This window comes from Mauremys reevesii, linkage group 1, assembly GCF_016161935.1.
Source record: "Mauremys reevesii isolate NIE-2019 linkage group 1, ASM1616193v1, whole genome shotgun sequence".
NCBI lineage: Eukaryota > Metazoa > Chordata > Testudines > Geoemydidae > Mauremys > Mauremys reevesii.
In genome coordinates this window covers 17,420,604-17,442,267 of record NC_052623.1, presented here as the reverse complement: position 1 = coordinate 17,442,267, position 21,664 = coordinate 17,420,604, and the positions used below count along the sequence as shown (strand labels likewise).

The following is a 21,664-nucleotide window of genomic DNA, read 5'->3' as shown; positions in this document are numbered from 1 at the left end:
TGCCTCAGCGCTGCTGCTGCTCCTCTGGCCCTTCTGGCTCTGGCTGCTGCTGTCTCCTTAGCTCTGCCCAGCTCACACAGAGGTGGGGACCCCGTGCTCTTGACTCCCTCATTAGCCTGTCTGCTCTGTCAATCAGGCAGACGTTGGTGCGTTGGCCTCTCCCCATTGGCCCTGGGGACTATCAGTCTCAGGGTCTTGATTTCTCATCGGCCCTTCCCCTTTCTTTTGGTACTGGCAGCTAGCCAAGCAAAAAAGCCCACAAAGTTTCAGTAAGAGGCCAACAGTCCCCTTACATTCCCCCTTGCTAAAATTCTGCCACAGCCAGAATGTTCACACCAGCACATCCAGGTCCCATAGCAACAATATTCACCAGCATCATGTTATATAAAAATCATTAACAATTAATGAAAGAACATTGAGCACATTTAACGTTTGATGTCCACTTCTTTATACGATACATGCTAATATTCATTAAAACACTACATAGAACCAGTAACGAGCACCTCTGAGTTTAACAGGCGGTACACTCTTACTAGCCCCTCTGGGACCTTCTTAAGACTGGTGGTTCATCACCCATATTATCTATTCTCCTGCCCTTGGGTAACACTGGGTCAGTTTGAGGGATCTGGCCATTCCCCCACTTTGGTCCCCTCGATTTTTGGTTTGTGGGACTAGAACCCATCCCCCGCATTGGTTTCAGTCTTCTGAAGATATGCTGATCTGTGCCCCCTATGGTCCCTGATCAGACTAAGAGTCAGGGCTGGCCTCACCATGAGGCAAACTGAGGTGGCCACCTCAGGTGCCAGATGTGGGGGGGCGCCACTAGGACCCAGAGTGTAGAAAATTGTGTCTGCTGCTGGTGCATCTGTATTCTCTCTGCTCTAGATGCACAGAGATGGAGGAGTGCTGTGCTGGAGGAAGGAGGGCACAAGAGACATTACAGGCAGGCAGGAGAAAAGGTGAGAGGGAATAACAGAAAGCAGCAGAAGCTGCAGGGAGAGAGAGGAGGAGGAGCCTCATGTACCTCTCTAGCACCCCCAGGAGCCTGGACCAATTAACACCAGCTTCTCAGGGAGGTTCCTGTTTCCTGCTGCTTCCCTGAAGCCACTTGAGGAGAACAGGCAGTAAACTGAAGTAGTAGGAGCCAGTTAGGCCCTTAAGACACCGATATCTTCCCTCACTCAGGCCCTGCTACCAGCCTGCTTATTTGTCCCCTTCAATTGAGTGTTGAGAGCCACTATAGCTGGCACAGAACAGCAGTCATGAGTGAAAGAAGAAAACGCCCCTCTGGGGCAGCATTCAGAAAAAGAAAGAAGGCAAAGGAAGCTTTTCTATCCAAGCAGGAAGGAGCTCTCCTGAGATACATAGACACAAATGTTCACAGTGAGCCTTCCGGCCCCAGTGAGGATGTGAGTGGTGAGGAGATGCCTGATCTTTCAGTTAGTCAGAGTGCAGGTGACCTGGCAGCTACTGCAGCATCCATATCTCCATCTCAAATGGATGTAGCCATGCACATTCCTGCAGAAAAGTGTAGATCAGAGAAGAGTGTAGAGGAGGCGCAAGAAACAGCTGCTGCTGAGTTTAGTTCCTTAAGTCTAGATGATCCCAGGACTGTGGACTCACTTGAGCAGTAGCCTGCGGGACTTCCTTGTACTGCATGGGCCACAGCAAGTGAAAAACTTCATGTTCCCCAAAGACAATGAAAATAGAAGTTTCCATCCAGCACATTACTGGCGTGAAATCCCCAATGGTGACAAAGTGGAGAGGCCATGGCTTATGTCCTCAAAAACCTAGAATGCTACACACTGTTTTTGTTGCAAACTCTTCCAGTCTAATGTTCCAGCCACATTGCGTTCCACAGGAACAAAGGGCTGGAAAAATCTGGCTAGAAATCTGGCATGCCATGAGAAGGCAGCAAATCACCAGAGAGCATTCTATAGGTGGAAAGAGCTTGAGATGAGACTAAGGTTAAAGGCCACCATAGATTGCATCAGAGTCTCTTTACTGGCAAAATGTTCTGAAAAGGCTCATTGCCATTGTGAGAATGCTTGCTACCCAAAACCTAGCACTGCATGGCACTTCAGATCAGCTGTATGTGCCAAACAATGGAAACTTCCTTAAAATTGTGGAGCTCATGGCTGAGTTTGATGCTGTACTCCAGGAGCATCTAAGAAGAGTCACCACCCAAGAAATGTACACACATCACTACCTTGGAAAAACAATTCAAAATGAGATCATACAGTTACTGGCAACAAAAGTCAAACAGAAGATTGTGGCAGATCTGAAGTCAGCAAGATATGACTCTGTTATTCTGGACTGCACACCTGACATCAGCCATATGGAACAAATGACTTTCATGGTGCGTTTTGTAACAATGACAGAACCTAGTGAAAATATCCCTGCAGTGGTGACTGTCAGAGAGCATTTTCTAGAATTTATTGACATTGATGATACTACAGGAGCTGGTATGACAAATGTGCTCTTAAAAAGCTGGAAGATACGGGAATTGCAATAGCTGACATGAGAGGTCAGGGCTACGATAATGGTGCCAGCATGAGAGGAAAGAACAGAGGACTGCAGACACGGATCTGAGAGTTAAACCCTCGAGCTTTTTTTGTCCCATGCAGTTCTCATTCATTGAACTTGGTGGTCAGTGATGCAGCATCAGCTTCTAGTGAGGCTGCTGAATTTTTTAATGCAATTCAAAGCATCTATGTATTTTTCTCTGCATCGACTCATCGATGGCAAATTTTGAAGCAACATTTGGGAACATCCTCCCTGACACTGAAACCACTGAGTGCCACACGATGGGAAAGTCGAGTGCGGACAGTAAAGCCTATCAAACATCCGCAGTGCCTGAATGGAAGATAGATGATTCCATAGCTGCCATTATGGAGGATAATGCTCTGACAGGAACTGTTCGTGGGAGAACAGTGGCAGAGGGAAATGGAATCACCAGAAACATACATAACTTCAAATTTCTGTGTGGCTTAGTGTTGTGGCATGACATACTGTTTGAAATAAATGTTGTAAGCAAGAGACTCCAAGATGTTGACTTTGATACATCTGGATCAATGGAACAACTGGACAAAGCAAAATCATACCTACAGTCTTACCGGTCAGATGAGGGATTTCAGAACATTCTGAAGAGTGCATAGAAGTTAGCAAAGGAACTTCACACTGAAGGTGTTTTCCCACCCATTCAAGAATACAAGAGTCACCGAAGAAGAAGACATTTTGATTACGAGGCACGGGATAATCCCATAAGAGACCCCAAACAACAGTTCAAAGTTCAATTTTTTAACCAGGCGCTAGATTGTGCAATACAGTCAGTTGAAGAACGTTCCATGCAGCTCAAGGAACACAGCAGTATATTTGGGATGTTGTATGATATTCCAAAACTCCTCACTATACCTGAAGAAGACCTACACCAGCAATGCAGGGCACTAGAGACAGTGTTGACACATGATGACATGCGCGATATTGATGCGAGTGATTTAGGTGATGAACTGAAAGCCCTCTCAAGATACATTTCAGCAGGATCAACTCCAAAGGCTGTTCTGGAATATATGTGCACAAATAAGATGACCACCCTCTTTTCAAACGCTTTTGTTGCTCTGTGCATACTTCTAACACTTCCTGTAACAGTTGCCAGTGGAGAACGCAGCTTCTCCAAGCTGATGTTAATAAAAACACATCTACGCTCCACAATGACACAAGAGAGGCTGGTCGGCCTTGCAACCATCTCAATAGAGTATGAGCTGGCCCAGACAGCAGGAAGCAGTTCAAATCTTTGCAACCAAGAAGGCACAGAAAGCAACACTTTGATTATTCAAACAGATAAAAATGCCAGTGTTTACTAAGCAGACAAGAAAAGTTACATTTGCTGTTCAGGCATTTGAAAGTTAAGTGTTACTTAAAATTTTTGAACAAGGCATTTTAAATTGTTAGTTCTCCTTTATTGGGGTAGGTAGCAGAGCAGTACCATGAGAGGAGTAGAACAGGAAGAAGGCAGAACTGAGACCTTTCAAAGTTTTGGCCCAAGCGAGGGGACATGGGGGCGTCATTTGAGCTCCCCTCCTCAGGTGCCAAAACGTTGTGGGCCGGCCCTGCTAAGAGTGCAATGTTTTAGCTAGTCCCTATGTACTACTCTCTCAGGACCACCTCATTCAGGCCGGATGGTGTAAACTGGCAGGGATTGTTGTGAGGTGACTAATGTGGGGATTCAGTTCCCACTTGTTCTATATTTTACTGCATCCCCTGCGTCTATCGTTATGAACTAGTACACGGTCACCAGGCCTGATGAGAGCCTCACTGGACTTGCGATCATAAGTCCTTTTCCTACGTTGGGTTGTGTCTTTAGTTGTACTGAGAGCAACTTCAGCCTGTCATGGTGACCTCTTACCCAGTCATCAAAATTAGTCACCTCATCCTCCTCAGGGCCCTCTCTGTTCAGAATATCTAATGGCAACCTGGGATCTCTCCCGAAGAGGAGATAAAAAGGAGCATAACCCATCGATGAATGGACATGGCTGTTATAAGCCAACACGAGCTCAGGGAGATGTTCCAGCCAGGCGCTCTTCGTTTCAGGTGGGAGTGTTCTTAGGATGTCATGCATTGTCCAGTTAAACCTCTCGCATGGAGCGTTTCCTTGCGGGTCACAGGGTGTTGTTCAGCTTTTGGCTATGCCATACAGTTTGCACAATTTAGATATCACCTCTGACTCAAAATTCCTCCCCTGATCCGAGTGTAATCATGCCAGACAAACATAGTACACGACACAGTGTTTTATGACGGCTTTGGCCATCGTCCGCACTGTCTGGTTTCTAATTGGAACAGCGACAGTGAATTGGGTAAACATGTCTGTGAGAATCGGTACGTTCTCATACCCCTCTGAAGATCTCTGTAGCCGTGTGTAGTCCATCACTAGGCTCTCCATTGGAGCAGTCATGTTAGTACAGGTCAAAAGGGCTTGGGTGGGTGGAAACACATCCTTGGTTAGGGCATACCGTTTGCACTGATGGATCTACGATTGCACGTCATTACCCATCATGGGCCAGTAACAGTTTCACCTCATCACCTCAAGAGTGCTCCTACCTCCAGAATGCCGCCCATGATCATGCCTGGCTTCATAAACTTGCCAGTGTAGTGACACGGGCACCACTAACTGCCACACTTCTTCGCCATCTCGGGGATGATAAGTTACCTAGACAGCGCTCCGCAGTGTAATCACAGTCATTCCCACTCTCTGGACAGCTTCTTAGTCTGGGGGTATCTGGCCCCAAAAATCCAGTTTGGCCTCGTTTGGCTCATGACTGCCACTAAGACAGGTCCGACATCACCTTCTCATTGCAGAGTTGGAATCTCCTCCCACGCTGTGCCCTTTTACCAGGTTTTGTACTGCAGCCTTTACCATCACTTCGTCCTTGGGCTTTAGATTCTCTAGTCACAAACAGGTCCACACAACATCTGCAGGAGTGACCAGGAAGTCTTTTTCCAGATCTTTGCCCTCTTCTGATTCCTCCTCTAGAGGCAATCTAGACAGAGTGTCTGCGTTGATGTTCTACCTTCCAGGTTTATACTGGCCTTTTCAAGCTAGGAGACAAACACAATCCATTGCCTGGCCTTTGAATCTAGCCAAATTTAGACTGGAAATCAAATGCTAATTTTGAATACTGAGGGTAATTAACTCCTGGTACAATTTACCAAGGGTCGTGGTGGCTTCTCCGTCACTGGAAATCTTCAAATCAAAGTTGGATGTTTCTTAAAATGTATGAATACCAGTGCTACCGGTATTGGACGTGATGCATGAATCAGTTCAGGGAAATCCTGTGGCCTGTATTATGCAGGAGCTCAGATTAGATGTTTGAGTGGTCCCTTCTGACCTTAATATCTCTGACTCACACCCTCTATTATATCACAATGCGACAATGGAATGGGGAACTGAGCAGTGGGTGGGATTTCTCATCGGTTCTAGAGGACCAAGCAGTCTGGGTTTGATCCAGAACCCTGCATCAGGAGTGCTGGGCTTGTGGAATGGCTGCGTTCTCATCCTCTGTGAAGGAGCTAACTCCAAGAGGCAGGTCTTCCCTCGCAAGTAATTTCCTTGGAAACGTACCAAACAGATGCAGCATCTACCCGGTGCCACCCTGCCCCCCCAACTCTGCCACTGCACCCCAATCCTACCCTATGCCATCCTGCCCTGCAACTCTGCCACTGCATCCCAGTCCTACCCTGTGCCATCCTTCCCCCAATTCTGCCACTGTGCCCCAATCTAACCGGGTGCCATCCTGCACCCTAGCTATGTCAGTGCACCCCAATCCCACCCTGTGCCATCTTGCACTCCCAGCTCTGTCAATGCACCTCAAACTTGACATGCAACCTGCTGTTCTGTCTAGTTATGGCCCCATCACTGTAATTTCTGAGTCCATCTTCCAGTCCTCAGCTCCCACAGAGCTCTGCTAATGTACATCAGTCCTGGCCCACAGTGCCCTGTGCTAGTCCAGTTCTACGCAGCCCTGGCAATGCGCCCCCTCTAGCATCACTGCTGAGTACCGGCAGCTGTTGCTCACTGGTTCAGGGGTTGGCAGCGGCGTCTGATGCTCAGTGTTCGTCTGATCCACATAGAATTACCTGTTTCAGAGTAGTAGCCGTGTTAGTCTGTATCCGCAAAAAGAACAGGAGTACTTGTGGCACCTTAAAGCCTAACAAATTTATTTTAACATGAGCTTTCATGAGCTACAGCTCACTTCTGAATTACCTGACATTCATCACTGTATGCTGTGGGAAAGGAGACTGTTATTGGATGATACCCCTCTAGTCATCCATTGTTCCTGCTGGAGGGTCAGGGTAAAGAAGAGGGAGGAAAAAGCCCTAGAGATGACGCTGCCGGATCCACTGCGTTATGTTCCTTCTGTGGGTTGCAGCAGTTGGTCCTAAGTGACTCACCCAAGTCACGCAGGAAGCCGATGGCAGAGCCAGAAATAGGAGCCAGGTCTTCTGAGTCCAATTCCTCCACTGTAACCGTGAGACCCTCCTTCCTGGGGACGGCTAGATACCCAATCCAGGCTTTTGGGCCAGAAACCCTGCCTTCCCAAATGCTTCCACTAGCCCTGCCACCCCCTTTCCTGCTGGACCAGGGGCTGCAGTCCCCATATTATTATTAATTATCTATATTATCACAGTGCCTACCAGCCCCACTCACGGACCAGGACCCCGTCGTGCCAGGCTCTGTACAAACACAGAACTTCTAAAGCACAGTTGATTCTGAGATTACACAGGCCAGCTTAGGCAATAGAAGCGATGAGGTTCTGAAAGACAAAGGGATGCCAGGTTGGAAACAGCTGACAGTTGGATGGACCGGGCTTTGCGCGCGCGTGTGTGTCTGTGTGTGTGTGAGAGAGAGAGAGAGAGATTGACAATGTCATGAATTATCAACCTGGCAAACACAGCAACGATCTAACAAAGTGTCCGTTGAGTCAGCCAGCAAGTAGGATTGGGTTAGGAACGGGTGCCGGAACAGGGGTCCCGGGGCCATGGCCCCACCACTTTATACCAGTCGTAAGGGCAAGTGGGGGGGGTGTCTTGGGGAAGAGGTGGTGTGGGAGCAGGGGAAGAGCTGGGATGGGGCCGGGGCCTGGGGGGAGAGGCGGCGTAGAGGTGGGGCCTGGGGGAGAGGCGGCGTAGGGGTGGGGCCTGGGGGAGAGCTGGGGTGGGGCGGGGCCTGGGGAGGCGGCGTGGCGGGGCCTGGGGAAGAGCTGGGGTGGGGCGGGGCCTGGGGAGAGGTGGCGTAGAGGTGGGGCCTGGGGAGAGGCGGCGTGGGGGCAGGGCCTGGGGAGGCGGCGTAGGGGCAGGGCCTGGGGGAGAGGCGGCGTGGGGGCGGGGCCTGGGGGGAGAGGCCGTGTAGGGGCGGGGCCTGGGGGAGAGGCGGCGTGGGTGTGGGTCAGGGCCACGTTTCGGGCACCGGTGCCCCCCCCACTTTTAGGGAGCTTCCGTCGCCGCTGGTTAGGAATCGATTCGTCCATTCTTCCAAGCAGTCTTTAAACTGACCCTCAGGCTTCACTGAAGGCGAGCCCAGGCGAATGCAGCAGGAAGCTCCTAGGTCAATAAGACTAATGCTGGAGGTTAGATAAGGTGATCAGCCCGTCTCACAGGCTGCCCAGATTTAGTCCATAATGTGCTTTCTAGACACACACACACACACACACACACACACACACACACACAGGTGCCAACTCCATGGGTGCTGGAGCGCCCACGGGGAAAAATTAGCGGGTGTTCCACACCGGCAGCCAAGCTGCCCCCACCGAGCACGCTGTGTCCCCGCTCCTCCCCCTCCCTCCCAGCACCACCCCCACCACCTAACAGCTGTTTGGCGGCGCTTAGGACTTTCCGGGAGGGAAGGGGAGCAGGGACGCAGCGTGCTCAGGGGAGGAGGTGGGGTAGGGGTGGGGACTTTGGGAAAGGGGTGGAGCAAGAGAGGTGCAGGGACAGGAAGAGGCGGGGCCAGAGGTGGGCGGGGGTTGAGCAGCCACCGGGCAGAGGGGAAGTCGGTGTCTACGCGCACACACACACACACGTTATTGTTGAGGAAGGCCGTCTACCCTGTCCTTTTAGAAAACAAACCAGGCCTTCAGAGGACATGCTTTAGCTCAGGGGTTCTCAACCTTTTTCTTTCTGAGGCCCCCCCAACATGTTATAAAAACTCCACAGCCCACCTGTGCCACAACAGCTGATTTTCTGCATATAAAAGCCAGGGCCGGTGTTAGGGGGTAGCGGCAATTGCCTGGGGGCCCCCACGCCACAGGATCCCCGCAAAGCTAAGCTGCTTAGTCTTTGGCTTCAGTCCCAGGTGGCAGGGCTCAGGGCCCTGGGCTTCAGCTCCATGCAGTGCGGCTTCGGCTTCCTGCCCTGGGCCCCAGCGAGTCTAACGCTGGCCCTGCTTGGAGGACCCCCTGAAACCTGCTTGCAGCCCCCCAAGGAGCCCTGGTTCAGAACCGCTGCACTCGCTCAGCCCCGCAGAAACTCCCCCAGGTCACAGCTGCAGTGAATACGTGGCTTTACGTTCGTATTGTCTGTAGCACAAAAGCAAACTCTGATGACAAGGTCACCAGATTAATGGGAAGCCTGGGTGAAGCAGAGCACAGGCAGTCGGCCCTGCCCAGAGTCAAAGGCGGGGACTCTGCTGCTTCTCCAGCCCTTTCCAGACCCTCCTCCCAACCCCAGAGTTACTCGTGTGGTTTTGTTCCCGGGTTTTCTCTGTATGACAAGCTCACAGAAAGCCTCTCTCTCGTCCTGGAAGGCCCCCCTCCCCACCTCAATGGTTTCTCTGTTTACTCCCCCAGTTTTCCAAGGACATCCTGGTGAGCATTTATTCTGCATACATCGATAACTTCCTCAACGCCAAGGATGCCGTGAGAGTAGCCAAGGAAGCCAGGCCGGCCTTTATGAAATTCCTGGAGGTAGGTTGCCATCCCGGCGGGGCAGCTGAGCAGCTGATTTGGTTCTGCAGCTCAGTAGGTACAGTTTACGCATGTCCAGAGATGAGCATCCAGACTCGTCCCTCCATTGACTGGGGTTCAAGGGGCATCATGCTGGAGCACTCTGGTAGGGGCGAGGGGAGTGGGAAAGAAAACGTTGGAGGGAACAAATTTGCATTTATCTGGCCAGGATTTTTCCATGTTCCTGATTCTTTTACTGCAGATATTTGGGCCAGCTCCTCAGCTGGTGTGAATCGGTGTCACTCCAGATCCTTAGCTGATGTGAATCAGTATCACTCCATTGACTTTATTGGCGCTACACCCTTTTACACCAGCTGAGCATCTTGCCTCTTGTGTCTGAATAAGAACTTTCTTCCTTCCCGTCCAGCTTCTCCTGCTCCAGCGCCCCAGTCCTGTGCTGCTGGCACTAGTCTGACACCATGGGAGTGACCAGGCTCATTCTCACTGAGATCCCTGTATGAGCCAGATTATGCCCTTGCTGTTCTCTGCAGACAAGGCTTGTGGACATGTAGCAGATCAGCTGTGAGGCATCATGCCTCTGTGGGCCAGGCTCAGGGATGCTAGCAGGCTCGGAGTGCGGGAGAGGGGCTGGCCATGCCCCTAAGCCATTTAGCCACGCCTCCTTGGTTCAGTCTTCAGTGGTGGAGATGAGCATGAGTTTCTAGCCTGGGAATTCCCAAGGTACTGGATCTTGATGCTGTCTCTGTGGTTTTGTGCGTGGTCTGGGGCTGATTGTAGCTCGTCCTGAGCCTCAGACCATAGGAACGGGATCAGATCTGAGGTCCATCCCATCCAATGACAGTGACCAGAACCAGATGCTCAGGGGAAAGCATAAGACCCCTGCAGTGGGGAGATGTGGGGTAATCTGCCCCCCCTCCGTGTTAGCTCTCATCCTGGTCTATACTAGCTCAAGGCTGGCGAAGCCCTGAGGACAAGGTTTAATATCCCTTCCAGAACTGTTGCTGCTAGTGATGATAACGCTGGGTGCTCTTGATGTCTGTGTGAATGCCTTACTGAATCAAGTTACGTTCTCAGCCCTGACCCATGGGGTGTTCTGTCCCTGTGAGCCGTGGAGTAAACCACGCAGCCGCTTAGTCTCATTTCTGACGAGAACCCTCTCTCCCCCCCCCTTCCCCACTGTTCTGCAGCAAAGCATGCGGGAGAACAAAGAGAAGCAGGCGCTGTCTGACCTGATGATCAAGCCTGTGCAGAGGATCCCACGCTACGAGCTGCTTGTCAAGGTGAGGCGGGGCGGGGCCGGCACGGCCGCATTTCCAGAGCGACACAGCAGCCTGCCGGGGCAGTCCATGCCCTCGCTGTCCCCGCTGGCTCTGAGAGGAATGCCGTGACGCCGTCTGTGGGGCAATGCAGATAGGCTGGGCAGTCCGGAAGAGGTGTAAGTTGGATGCCGTGAGGTCGGTCACCCCGTGAACTCCGGGGGAGCTGATGGAATTTCTGTTTGTAGAGTTGGTCACATTCGGCTTGGACAGAGCCCCCAGGGACACTTCGAAGGGAGCGATCCTGCATTAGTGGGAAAAGGGCTGGATGATCATAAGAGCAGCCACACTGGGTCAGACCAAAGGCCCATCTTGCCCAGTATCCTGTCATCCGACAGTGGCCAATGCCAGGTGCCCCAGAGGGAATGAACAGAACAGGTAATCATCAAGCGATCCATCCCCTGTCGCCCATTCCTAGCTTCTGGCAAACAGGCTAGGGACACCATCCCTGCCCATCCTGGCTAATAGCCATTGATGGACCTGTCCTCCATGAACGTATCTAGTTCTTTGTTGAACTAGGCCAATAGGCCTTTTCCCTCTCTGAAGACGGTACCTGAGTCGGCTTGGTGCGGCCTTGCTGAGGGAGGTGTGGTTCACTGGTATGAAGTCAGGGAGCTGAGTTCGAGTCCCACTTTCATTGCTTTCGGGTCAGGCATTTGCGAGCTGGTTTGGAAGAATGTCGCATCCTCGACAGTCCATTGATGTCAGTAGGACCCACAGGTGCTTCACCCAGCTGAGAAGTGACCTTTGACCTCCCTGGCCTGTCTACACAGGCGAAAAGGTGCCTTTTCCAGTTGAGTCAGCTGAGCAGGGCTGAGCGGTCCCTTGGATGCCTGTGTAGATGTGGTTTAATGCCTTTCCAGTTGTACTAGCTGGGGTGGGAGCTTGGGCCACAGCCCAGCCAGCTGACCTGACTTGGAAGGTGTTGAACTGTGTCTACACTGCTGTTAAGAAGGGAGGCTGGTCCCGTTCGGCTGATTGGGCTCACCCCATTGAAGAAAGGTTCTTTCTCCCCATGTAGACAGACTGTCTGTGCCTCTTTTTCGCATGGTTGCTGCGTGTGGTATGGGGCCGGATCACGAGGGCCTTCCCAGATCTCTACCCCATCTCCAAAGGGGAGTCTGCTTGAGTACAAACGAATAAACCCTGAACCAAAGGCTTCAGGACCTGGCCCGTTTCTGCCTGTAGGATGGCTCAGGGGTCCCGAGCTGGAAGGGTTTAGGGATGAGTTCACTGCACTCGTCCATAACAGGGCTCTTTGCTTTTCCGCGTGTCTCGAATTCCGTGCAAGAGGAGACTCCCCGGAGCCTCTTGGGAATGCCGAGCGCCCTTGCCACGCTCCCTGTGCCTTGCTGGGCCACAGGCGTTCATCAGGGCATCCAACAGTAGCAAGCACAGGGCTCCTGGCAGTGTGACAGGTACCTGGGTGGGCCAGCGCTGCCGAGGGGAACCAAGCCAGGATGGCTCAGTAAATCTTTGCAGGGTAAAGGTCCCTTTGCAGAGGAAAGAGGGGCAAGGTCAGCCGGGAAATCCCTGACTGCACTGTTCCCCCAGCCCACCGAGGGGTTGGGTGCTAATAGCTAAGGCATTGCAGCGAGCAGCCGATCAGGGGAGCCAGTCGCTAAGCTGGGGGAAGCTGGGAAGAGCCTACGGGTCTGGGAAAGGATTAGCTCTATCTAGACCGTAGAGCGAGAGCTGTGTGTAAGGAGCACCTTCCAGCGACGATGGGAGGGGCTGGTCTGTTTATAGCCCGAGTAGGGTGGCTAACAAAAGGCCCCACCCCCTCAGCGAAGGGAGGAACCACAGCCCCAGAACGGAACAGAATACAGGGGACCAAAGAGGGGTGCTGGACTGTCAGGTCTGGAAGACAAAATTCCAAGCAGGATTTGCAGAACTGGTGCAGCACAGGCCAGAGCTCTGCAAGTGTCCCCTATAGTGCTCCACCAATGGGCAGCTCCCCTGGCCCAGAAAGGCCACCTTGGGGCATGAAAGGGCAGGTGAGTCTACATGGCCCATCCAGTCCAGGGGGTCTCTTGAGACTTGCCTGTTAGCACCGACCGACTGTGTTTTGGGCTGTGGACAATTGTCCCCTGGGAACAGCGGTGAGACCCATCCAAATTCTCTCCCGTCGGCCCCCTTTAGTAGCCGCCAGATGGCCTAACCAAAAGAAGGCAATTAATTGATCTTTGACTATTAGCGGTAAATATGCCCAATGGTCTGTGAAAGGACACTGGAGAGGGTGGGATCTGAGTTACTACAGAGAATTTTTTCCTGGGTGTCTGACTGATGAGTCTTGCCCACATGCTCAGGGTTTAGCCAATCGCCATATTTGGGGTCAGGAAGGAATTTTCCTCCAGGGCAGATTGGCAGAGGTCCTGGGGGTTTTTCACTTTGCTCTGCAGCATGGGGCACGGGTCACTTGCTGGAGGATTCTCTGCACCTTGAGGTCTTTAAACCACGATTTGAGGACTTCAGTAACTCAGACATAGGTTAGGGGTTTGTTACAGGAGTGGGTGGGTGAGATCCTGTGGCCTGCATTGTGCAGGAGGTCAGGCTAGAAGATCATAATGTTCCCTTCTGACCTTAAAGTCTATGAGTCTATGAGACAGCTGTCAGTAACCAGGATTTGAAGGAATGACATCAGAACGCTCTGCTGTCCCGCTGCTGGGAGGGCTCACACGGATGGATTGCTGTGGTAACCGCGCCGCAGCCCTGCTTAGCCGGCTGGTGGCCGGCTCTTTGGTGCTGTGGAGCTAATTGCCGCTGGCGCACAAAGCTGCATTTGCATTGCAGAAAGGTGGGAGGAAGAGGGTAGTGAGCCCCAGGTGGCTATAGCATTACAGCACTACAATGGGAAGCAATATGTACCTAGAACAGGCTTCCCAAGGCTGACAATTTCCCATGGTGTTTAATAGAGCTTTGGTCTTAGTGCAGTAAATGGAGATTTGTTAAAGTGTTTCTCCTCATGGGGTTTGAGGGAGCTGGGATCCAAGTGGCATTTTGGCCCTGCAGGTGTGTGCAGCACAGTTAAAACTAGTCACACTGGGTATTTTCTGCACGTTCAATGTCAGCGCTGATCCAGAGACTATGAATTTGAATCTCTGCTCTTGTTAGCCAGGGGCTGGAGGAGAGAAAGCAGCTCTTAGAACTGCAGCTGCAGAACAGTTTGCCTCCAGGGCTTCATGTTGTAATGTACTGGCTAGTGTGTCTGTGTGACCACTGTCTTCTGCTAGATGGAGTCAGGATGGCTGAACCGTATGTCAGAAGCCCTGTACTTCCAACAGCCAGTGGAGAGTCTTCTTACGTCAGGGGATTGTGCGTTTGGAGCTGGAGGATGTGAGTTCTCTCCTGGCTGTCTTTGTGAACCTGTGATTGGTGCTGGTGGGATGTGAAGGTCGACGTGGCCGTGAAGTTGGTACCATACACTGGTATAGAAGTGTAAAGGGGTGAAGCCAGGGAGTAAAGGTTAAAGGTAGGTGCGTAGATTGTAAGCTCACAGAGGCAGAGACCATCTCTTTGTTCCGCGATTGTACAGCCTCAGTACCTAGCCCAGGGCTGTGACCGTGGGTCCTAGACACGATGCTAATAAGACGAGCACTCTGATAGAATTGCGATGAGCATCTTCCACAAGCATAAATACACAGATGCCTAAATACAGAGATGGGGCCAGACCAAGTCCCTGAATGTATGGAGATATATAGAGATCCCTGGATCAAACATCTGCAGACTTTGCAATTAAAGGGATTTCCAGTGACTGTTATCCAAGCAGCCCCTTCTGGATAGAGTTGGGTAAAGTTCTGCCTGTCTAGGTCCGTATATCGTGCTCACTACCCTAGCGGATGAACAGACTCGCAGCAGCTTCTTATTGCAGAGATCTTTACCACCAGTTCCTTCCGTTTCTATTTGCACAGGATCCATGTCCCCCGTGCTTGGCTCTGAGTTGCTGGTTCCAGTGACCCCAGATCTCAGTGTGAAACAGGGTCCAAACCAAGGGGGTTCACCTAGTTTCATTTTGAAGCCATGCCGAGCTGCTAGCGTCACATGATTGTGATGTAAAACTGTGGATTGTTTAAAACAGGGCCTGGATTCACCTCAAAGGAGCCTCCCGCCTATCAGCAAGGTCCTCCTTGAGCTTCACCTTTGTAATGAAATCCAGACACTAGGCCAGTTCCAGAGGGGATTGAGAGATTGACGTTCGCTGGCCTTGTGCAAGGGCTGCCTTCCTTTCACCACCGTGGAGTCTCTGGCCTTTCCCAAGTGCTGTCGCCAGCTGTCGAGAAGAGCGCAGTACCCTATTCCTCGCCGTTGCCCCCCAAGCAGCTGCGGAGGCAGCTAACGAGATCCACCGGCAGGCAGGCAGCAGCCCTCCTTTCAGCTGCGTCCTCCAGCCTGCCCTTCTCACGGCAGACCAGCCGTCCAGTTCAGTGACTGCTGAGTCAAAGCATTGCCAGCCCCACATCTGTGTGTATCAGGGCTCTAGATGCCATGTTGAGCTGAAACCCTTGTCCGTGACCAGGACTCCCTCGATCCTTCTTCCCCCTGATTTGTCCACTGGCTTTTCATTCCTCAGGGATAATCATTTTATTCCCTCACTAGCTGTGCAGGAGAGATTTCACGCTGGCACTCAGAAAAGTGTATCCACCAGTAGCCACTCTCAGGGCTGGCTGTCAGGCCTGGTCTACACTATCGCAGGAAATCGATCTAACTTACACAACTTCAGTTACCTGAATAACGTAACTGAAGTCGACATTGTTAGATCCACTTACCGCGGTGGCTACACTGCGCTGTGTCGAGGGAAGAGTGTCTCCCGTTAACTTCCCTTACGCTTCTCGGGGAGGTGGAGTACACAAATCGATGGGAACGTGCTCTCCCATTGATTTAGCATGTCTTCACCAGACCCGCTAAATTGACACTTGCTGCCCGTAAGTCTGCCGGTAAGTGTAGACATGCCCTCAGTGTTCAAGTTTCTTCACACAGCCCTGCCATCGCTCCCGATTCCATCCAGTCGCTCCTGATAACCCCATTGTCCATGGGCACCACACGGCAATATTGGTGTTGCCAGCACCTCTGCTATTCCAGTCACTCTCCCAGCAGTAGGAAACTTGCGTCTTGTTTTGTCCAGCCTTCTCTAGAAAGCTCTGGATAAGGGGAGCAGCTGCAGGAGTCCAAGGTTCAGCTTCAGAAAGTTGAAGCTAACTTTTTTCTTTTTGCGTTGCAGCCAGCTGGATGCCAACCCCACACACTCAGTATAGCTCCTCTTTAAACACACACGTCATGGGAATAGTCGCCGTTTGAGCTGGGATTTCTGGAACAGCACGTAAAACAATCACACTGTATAAAAAGGATCCCAATATTACAGAGGTCTCTTAAGCCGCAATTTGAAATGCTGCCACCTCTGGGGTAAAATATAGCAACAGGAAGTAGGGAGAAAACCATTGTACCCAGCTAAACCTACAGAAGTTTTAAAGAAGAAAAACGAAGAATACTACGTGCAGATGCAGATGCATCTCAAAAAAGATATATTGGAATGGAAAAAGTTCAGAAAAGGGCAATAAAAATTATTAGGGGTATAGAATGGCTTCCGTGCGAGGAGACATTAATAAGACTGGGACTTTTCAGCCTGGAAAAGAGGCAACTAAGGGGGAATATGATAGAGGTCTACAAAATCATGAGTGATATAGAGAAAATAAATAAGGGGGTGTTAGTTACTCCTTCTCATAATACAAAAACAAGGGGCCACCAAATGAAATTAATAAGTAGCAGGTTTAAAACAAACACAAGAAAGTATTTTTTCATGCAACACACTGTCAACCTCTGGAACTCCTTGCCAGAGGGTGTTGTGAAGGCCAAGACTATAACAGGGTTGAAAAGGGAGCTAGATAGATTCATGGAGGATAGGTCCATCAATGGCTATTAGCCAGGATGGGCAGGAGTGGTGTCCCTAGCCTCTGTTTACCAGAAGCTGGGATTGGGTGGCAGGGCACGGATCACTTGATGATTACCTGTTCTGTTCATTCCCTTTGGGGCACCTGCCATTGGCCACTGTCGGAGGACAGGATACTGGGCTAGATGGACCTTTGGTCTGACCCAGTGTGGCTGTTCTTATGTTCTGATGTAACTGGCAGAGCTTGAATTTGGCCAGGACACCAGGGTTAATGCCGCTACTCATGTGAGAAGGGCTGCAGGATCTCAAATGGCCGCAATTAGTTAAGGCCTCTTGTTTTATGGCGCATCTGAAAGACAGCGGCTAGGGACACAACGTGCCCCGTGGGACATCGAGTCAATGCCATCTCCCTGGCGTGCGCAGTAACAATGCCACTTCCTACAGCAGCTGTGGTTTCCGTTGCTGGTCTCCTGTCCTGGGACTTGCGGTGAGTCTGACCTTGCTGAGTCTGTAAGGTTTTTTAGACAAGATCACAGCCTCATTTTTGTTAACTTGCAACATGTAGGCCACTTGTTTTGACCCTTAGTAGTTACCTGTTTCTGCTGCCCTCGGTTTGTCTGCCAGTGCCCTTCTTGATGATTTGCATACCCACAATGTATCATCTTCAAGCCTTCAATGCCAGTAGTTTTGCGGTCACCCTAATTATGGATGTGTTTTAACTGGCTGGCAGCTAATGAAAATAAGGGATCCAAGCCAGTCAGTTTCCCGTGCCTTGTCTTTGTTGCAGTAATATTTGCAGGCAAATGGAATGAGCTCACTGGTCCCTGAATAAGTAAATACTGCTTTTGTGCCGCATACAGACCCAGACATCTGAGGTTTCCATGGTGAATTAAGCCAAGGGGCATTGCCAAAGCTATCAGTGCACAGACACTGTGCAGACTAGGGAAGAAGTGTAATTCACCCAGCAGGGAGCGGTGTTCTAGGCAAAATAGGAAGAATTTTTAACCAGTGCCTACAGGTGGTTAAACTGGTTGTCAGGTCAAGCACCAGGTAATCTTCTAGAGCATCCTTAAAGTTCTTAGAGGCCAGCTGTGAAATTGGATTTATCACTAGCCCCCTGACCATGAAAGCTAAAAACCTCCCTCAATTCTTTTATCCTGAGTTCTGGATTAGTCCCTTTGGGGGTTTTAAAAATAACTCTGCTGAAAGGATCAAATGTTACCTATTAGGAAACAAGATTCTATTTACTTGAGCTAAAACATAAAGCAGTTGACAGGGCTTGCTGCCACGAATGGCTTTGATTTCAGGAGCTCTGCATTCTCAGTATTTCAGTTCTGTAAATAAAACAAGCTGCTGTTAGAGAGCAAAGCAATTGTTTGCAACGGGTTTGGATTGCTTGGTCTATTTAGCATGGCAAAGCGAAGGTTATTTGGGGCTGGTGGGAGGAGGTCTTGATCGTGGTTTATAGCTTCCTACCTGGAGAGAAGATTTCAGCTAGAAAAGGGCTTTTAAATCTAACAAGAAAAAAGCATAATAAGATCCAATGCTGGAAGCTGAAGCTAGATCATTTCAGACTAGAAATAAAGTGCCCCTTTTTAAAGTGAGGGTAATTAGCCATTGGAACAATTCACCTAGGGATGTGGTAGATTCTCCATCCCTGATATCTTAAAATCAGGATAGACTTTCTTAAAAATGCGCCCTAGCCCAACCACGGGAATTCTCTGGCCCTGGTGATGCAGGAAGTCAGACTAGATGATTGTGAGGTACTGAGATACTACAGTAATGAGGAGGTGGCATGTAAACATCCTGGATAGACATTACCATAATGGCCTGAACGTCTATGAATTGGGGAAGTGTTTGCTGCTTTTGTTTTTCACAGGATTAATACATGTAAAGCACAAGTGAGAATATGCTCTCGGTCACTGCCATTGCTTGAACCATCTCAGACTATATCCAAAAAAAATCAGAGGCTGCAGCTCTGAACATTAATAACTAGACCAAATGAACGTGCCTATGAAATTTTCCCCATTATCCCCAAACAGTCAAGCCCTCAGTCAGTGCCCTGCGAAAATAATGGGAAGGGTGGCTTCTGGTAGTCTGAAACCTGCGTGGGAAACAGGATTCTTTTCCAGCCCTGCAACCAGTAGTTTTTTTAACTCCCTTCTGCCGCTCTCTTTTGCAAAGGCTGGAGTTACATGTACTCTCCAACCACGCCAGGCTGTTCAAAGGGCTGCTGCTGATTATTTAAGTGCCCAGAAATGCATAAGATGCCTCCACAAAACACATAAGACAGGACGCAGTCCTTTCCCCGAGCATTGTACTAACGACATTCAGATTGTCACCACAAGTGAGGGGCATAGACAAGAGGGGGGCAGGAGGATAAAGGTCACAATAGTCAAGTCACTCAGTGACTCAGTGTAGCTGGAAACGTTCTTCATCAGACAGGGAATTATCAGCCACGCCCAAATCAGTCTTTAGCCCTATTTCTGGGCTCCATTTTGTGACCGGGGTTGCTGGAGGTGGCCACACTGAGAATGCTCAATCAGGGCAAACTGTAAAGAATGGGGCAGATTACCCCCAAGACTGGTGGTTTATTCTAATAATTAGATTCACCAAGCCAGCAACAAAACAGCTTCTACAATACCTTACAGGTTACCCCGAAGCCAAAAATACAGCTCCCCTAAAGCAATCCAGCCCTAGGCTCCCATCTAGACAGCCAAGTCAAATCTGGGGAGGATTACTTAAAATCTTATTCACCGTATATAGAGTTCTGCCAATCCCAAGAAATCAGACACATGCCCACCAGGTCAATGAATATTTAAGATCTCACCCAAGTTCATGTTTGCAGCCAATTCTTATGAATTAATCTAAGATTTATTAAAAAGAAAAAGTTCTTGTGCCTAAAAGATCATTATACCTGCAGAGATGAATACAGTTCTTAGGTCAGTTGCATAGCAGAGATAGTGAGCTGCTGACTTGTAAAAGTTCTTCCAGAATCAATTTCGTAAGTTATTGTCCATGTATAGAGTTTGTTCAAATTCTTGTTCAAAACAGGTAGTCATCAAGTGATGGATCACTTGATGATTACCTGTTCTGTTCATTCCCTCTGGGGCACCTGCCATTGGCCACTGTCGGAAGATAGGACACTGGGCTTGATGGACCTCTGGTCTGACCCGGTATGGCCGTTTTTATATTCCATGAGAATTTTCAGGGTAATCCAGAAGACCTCAGTCATGTGATTTAAACTTCCCCTGATACAGTTCAAGTAGATCTGAGATGACAGGATCAGGTCCTAGAATTCTTTTATAGAACTCTGTGAAGCTACGATATCCTCTTGGCAGCCGATAACACAGCAGGCATTCCTTGGACAAAGAATAGGTAATATACATTGTTGCTTTGAAGTAAACATCCCATTTCCTATGTATACACAGGTAATTAATTGCCTTGATTAGCATAAGTTAATTACCCTTTCAAGCTGCTCATGGACAGTTTACTACAAACTTCAAAGAGAAATATAGACAATGATGTTATTAAATGTTAATATTCCTTTTTGATCTCTGAATCAATAGAATATAGTAACAGACAGCAACAGAAGTTTAGCATCTCCCAGCTGATTAGATCACATTGTTAACGGCTAACAAGACACAGGTAATCACAGGCAAAAACAATTAGTATTTACTTCTAATTCTCTATTACAGAACCCTTGTCCATTTAACATGGCTTTGAAAATGATCTACAAGAAATGATCCTGTTTATCACTTCTATACTTTTCTAATATGTCCTTTAAAGGTTGATTTTAGGACACAGCCTGCTGGTTGCTTAACACTAACTGGCTCAGAGTCACACATGTATATTGTCCAGACAACCAACCAACTCACAAAACTTCCAGCTGGGGCTTTCTACCCAGTCACAACTCCCAGGGCTTCCCACCTGGCACCTCCCTTCAGGAGAGTCTCTTTTCCTGCAGCTCCTCTCTGCATTCTCCCAGCCCCCTTGTAGGGGACATCTGTCCCCTTCACAGCTGCATCTATCCCTCTTGCAGGCCCAAGAGCCCAGCCTAGGGATTTGAAAGGAGGAGTTGGTCAGCTGGCAAGCCGAGTCCGAGCAGTGTGTGTTAGTTCAGAACACCAGTTCCGCTTGGTCCCCCAGCCTGGCCTCTCCGTTTAAACCTGTCTCTGAGCACTCACTGGTGCCAGTCCTCACAGCCCCTCTCAAAGCGTGTCTGCAATGGCACCCACCATTCCTCACTTTATTCCCCATCTCTTTACTCATCATCAGCCATGGGGTCTCCTTCGTACCCCAGGTCAGCCACCCAAGGCTCCGCCTCTCATGCTAGATCCCGCATTCCACTCCTCCGGCTCGCTCCTGGCTGAAGTGCTTGGTGGGTTGTTTGCCACGAGCTATTAAGAGAATAAGGGGACCATTCGGGGCACTTCTGTGGGAGGCCTGAATCAAAGTTTCCATCTGCTTTTCTCCCAGGAACTTCATCCAACTTTTCTTCCCCTTCCTATGGAGTTTGCCTGTTCTGGAGCCCAAACGCACTGTGAAGCTGCCTGCCTGCCGGCTTCTGGATCCACTGTTCTCTCTCTCCAGCCACTTCCAAACCCCTCCTTAATTTTGTTTACATGCTGCAACTGTGCTTCCCAGCCAGCCAGTTTTCATTTGCTTAGCACCCTCCAGCGGGGTTTTGCCTCTGAATTTTAATTCACTCTGCCTTGGCCCCACCCCTCCTCTTAAAGGGGCATTGATAAAGCTTGCCCTGTTCTCCCCTTCCATTAATATTTCCACCCAGAACAGCAAGGGGTTCCCCAGCAGGGCAAGATTCCCATCTGTTAGCTCGAAGGTAGCCAAAAATGTGACCCGCCGCCGGCCAAATGCAACCCTCCATTGCACGAGGGAGCCCAGTAAGACAGCCAGCCTGAACTAGGTTTGTTTTAATATGTGCTCTGTTCATGGGCTCCTTTGGAGGGCTTGATCTGCCAGGAATAGCTCCCCTGAAGTCA

General features: G+C 50.0%; 1 protein-coding gene across 1 annotated transcript in view; it reads left to right on the top strand.

Moving 5' to 3' along the window:
* The window catches only part of ARHGEF17 (Rho guanine nucleotide exchange factor 17), a 247,429-nt gene that overhangs the window by 186,877 nt on the left and 38,888 nt on the right, over positions 1-21,664 (top strand). Inside the window, exons 4-5 of the mRNA XM_039485741.1 lie at positions 9,345-9,461; positions 10,649-10,741. Of these exons, the coding sequence (XP_039341675.1) occupies positions 9,345-9,461; positions 10,649-10,741 (210 nt within the window). The remainder of the gene's footprint in view (positions 1-9,344; positions 9,462-10,648; positions 10,742-21,664) is intronic.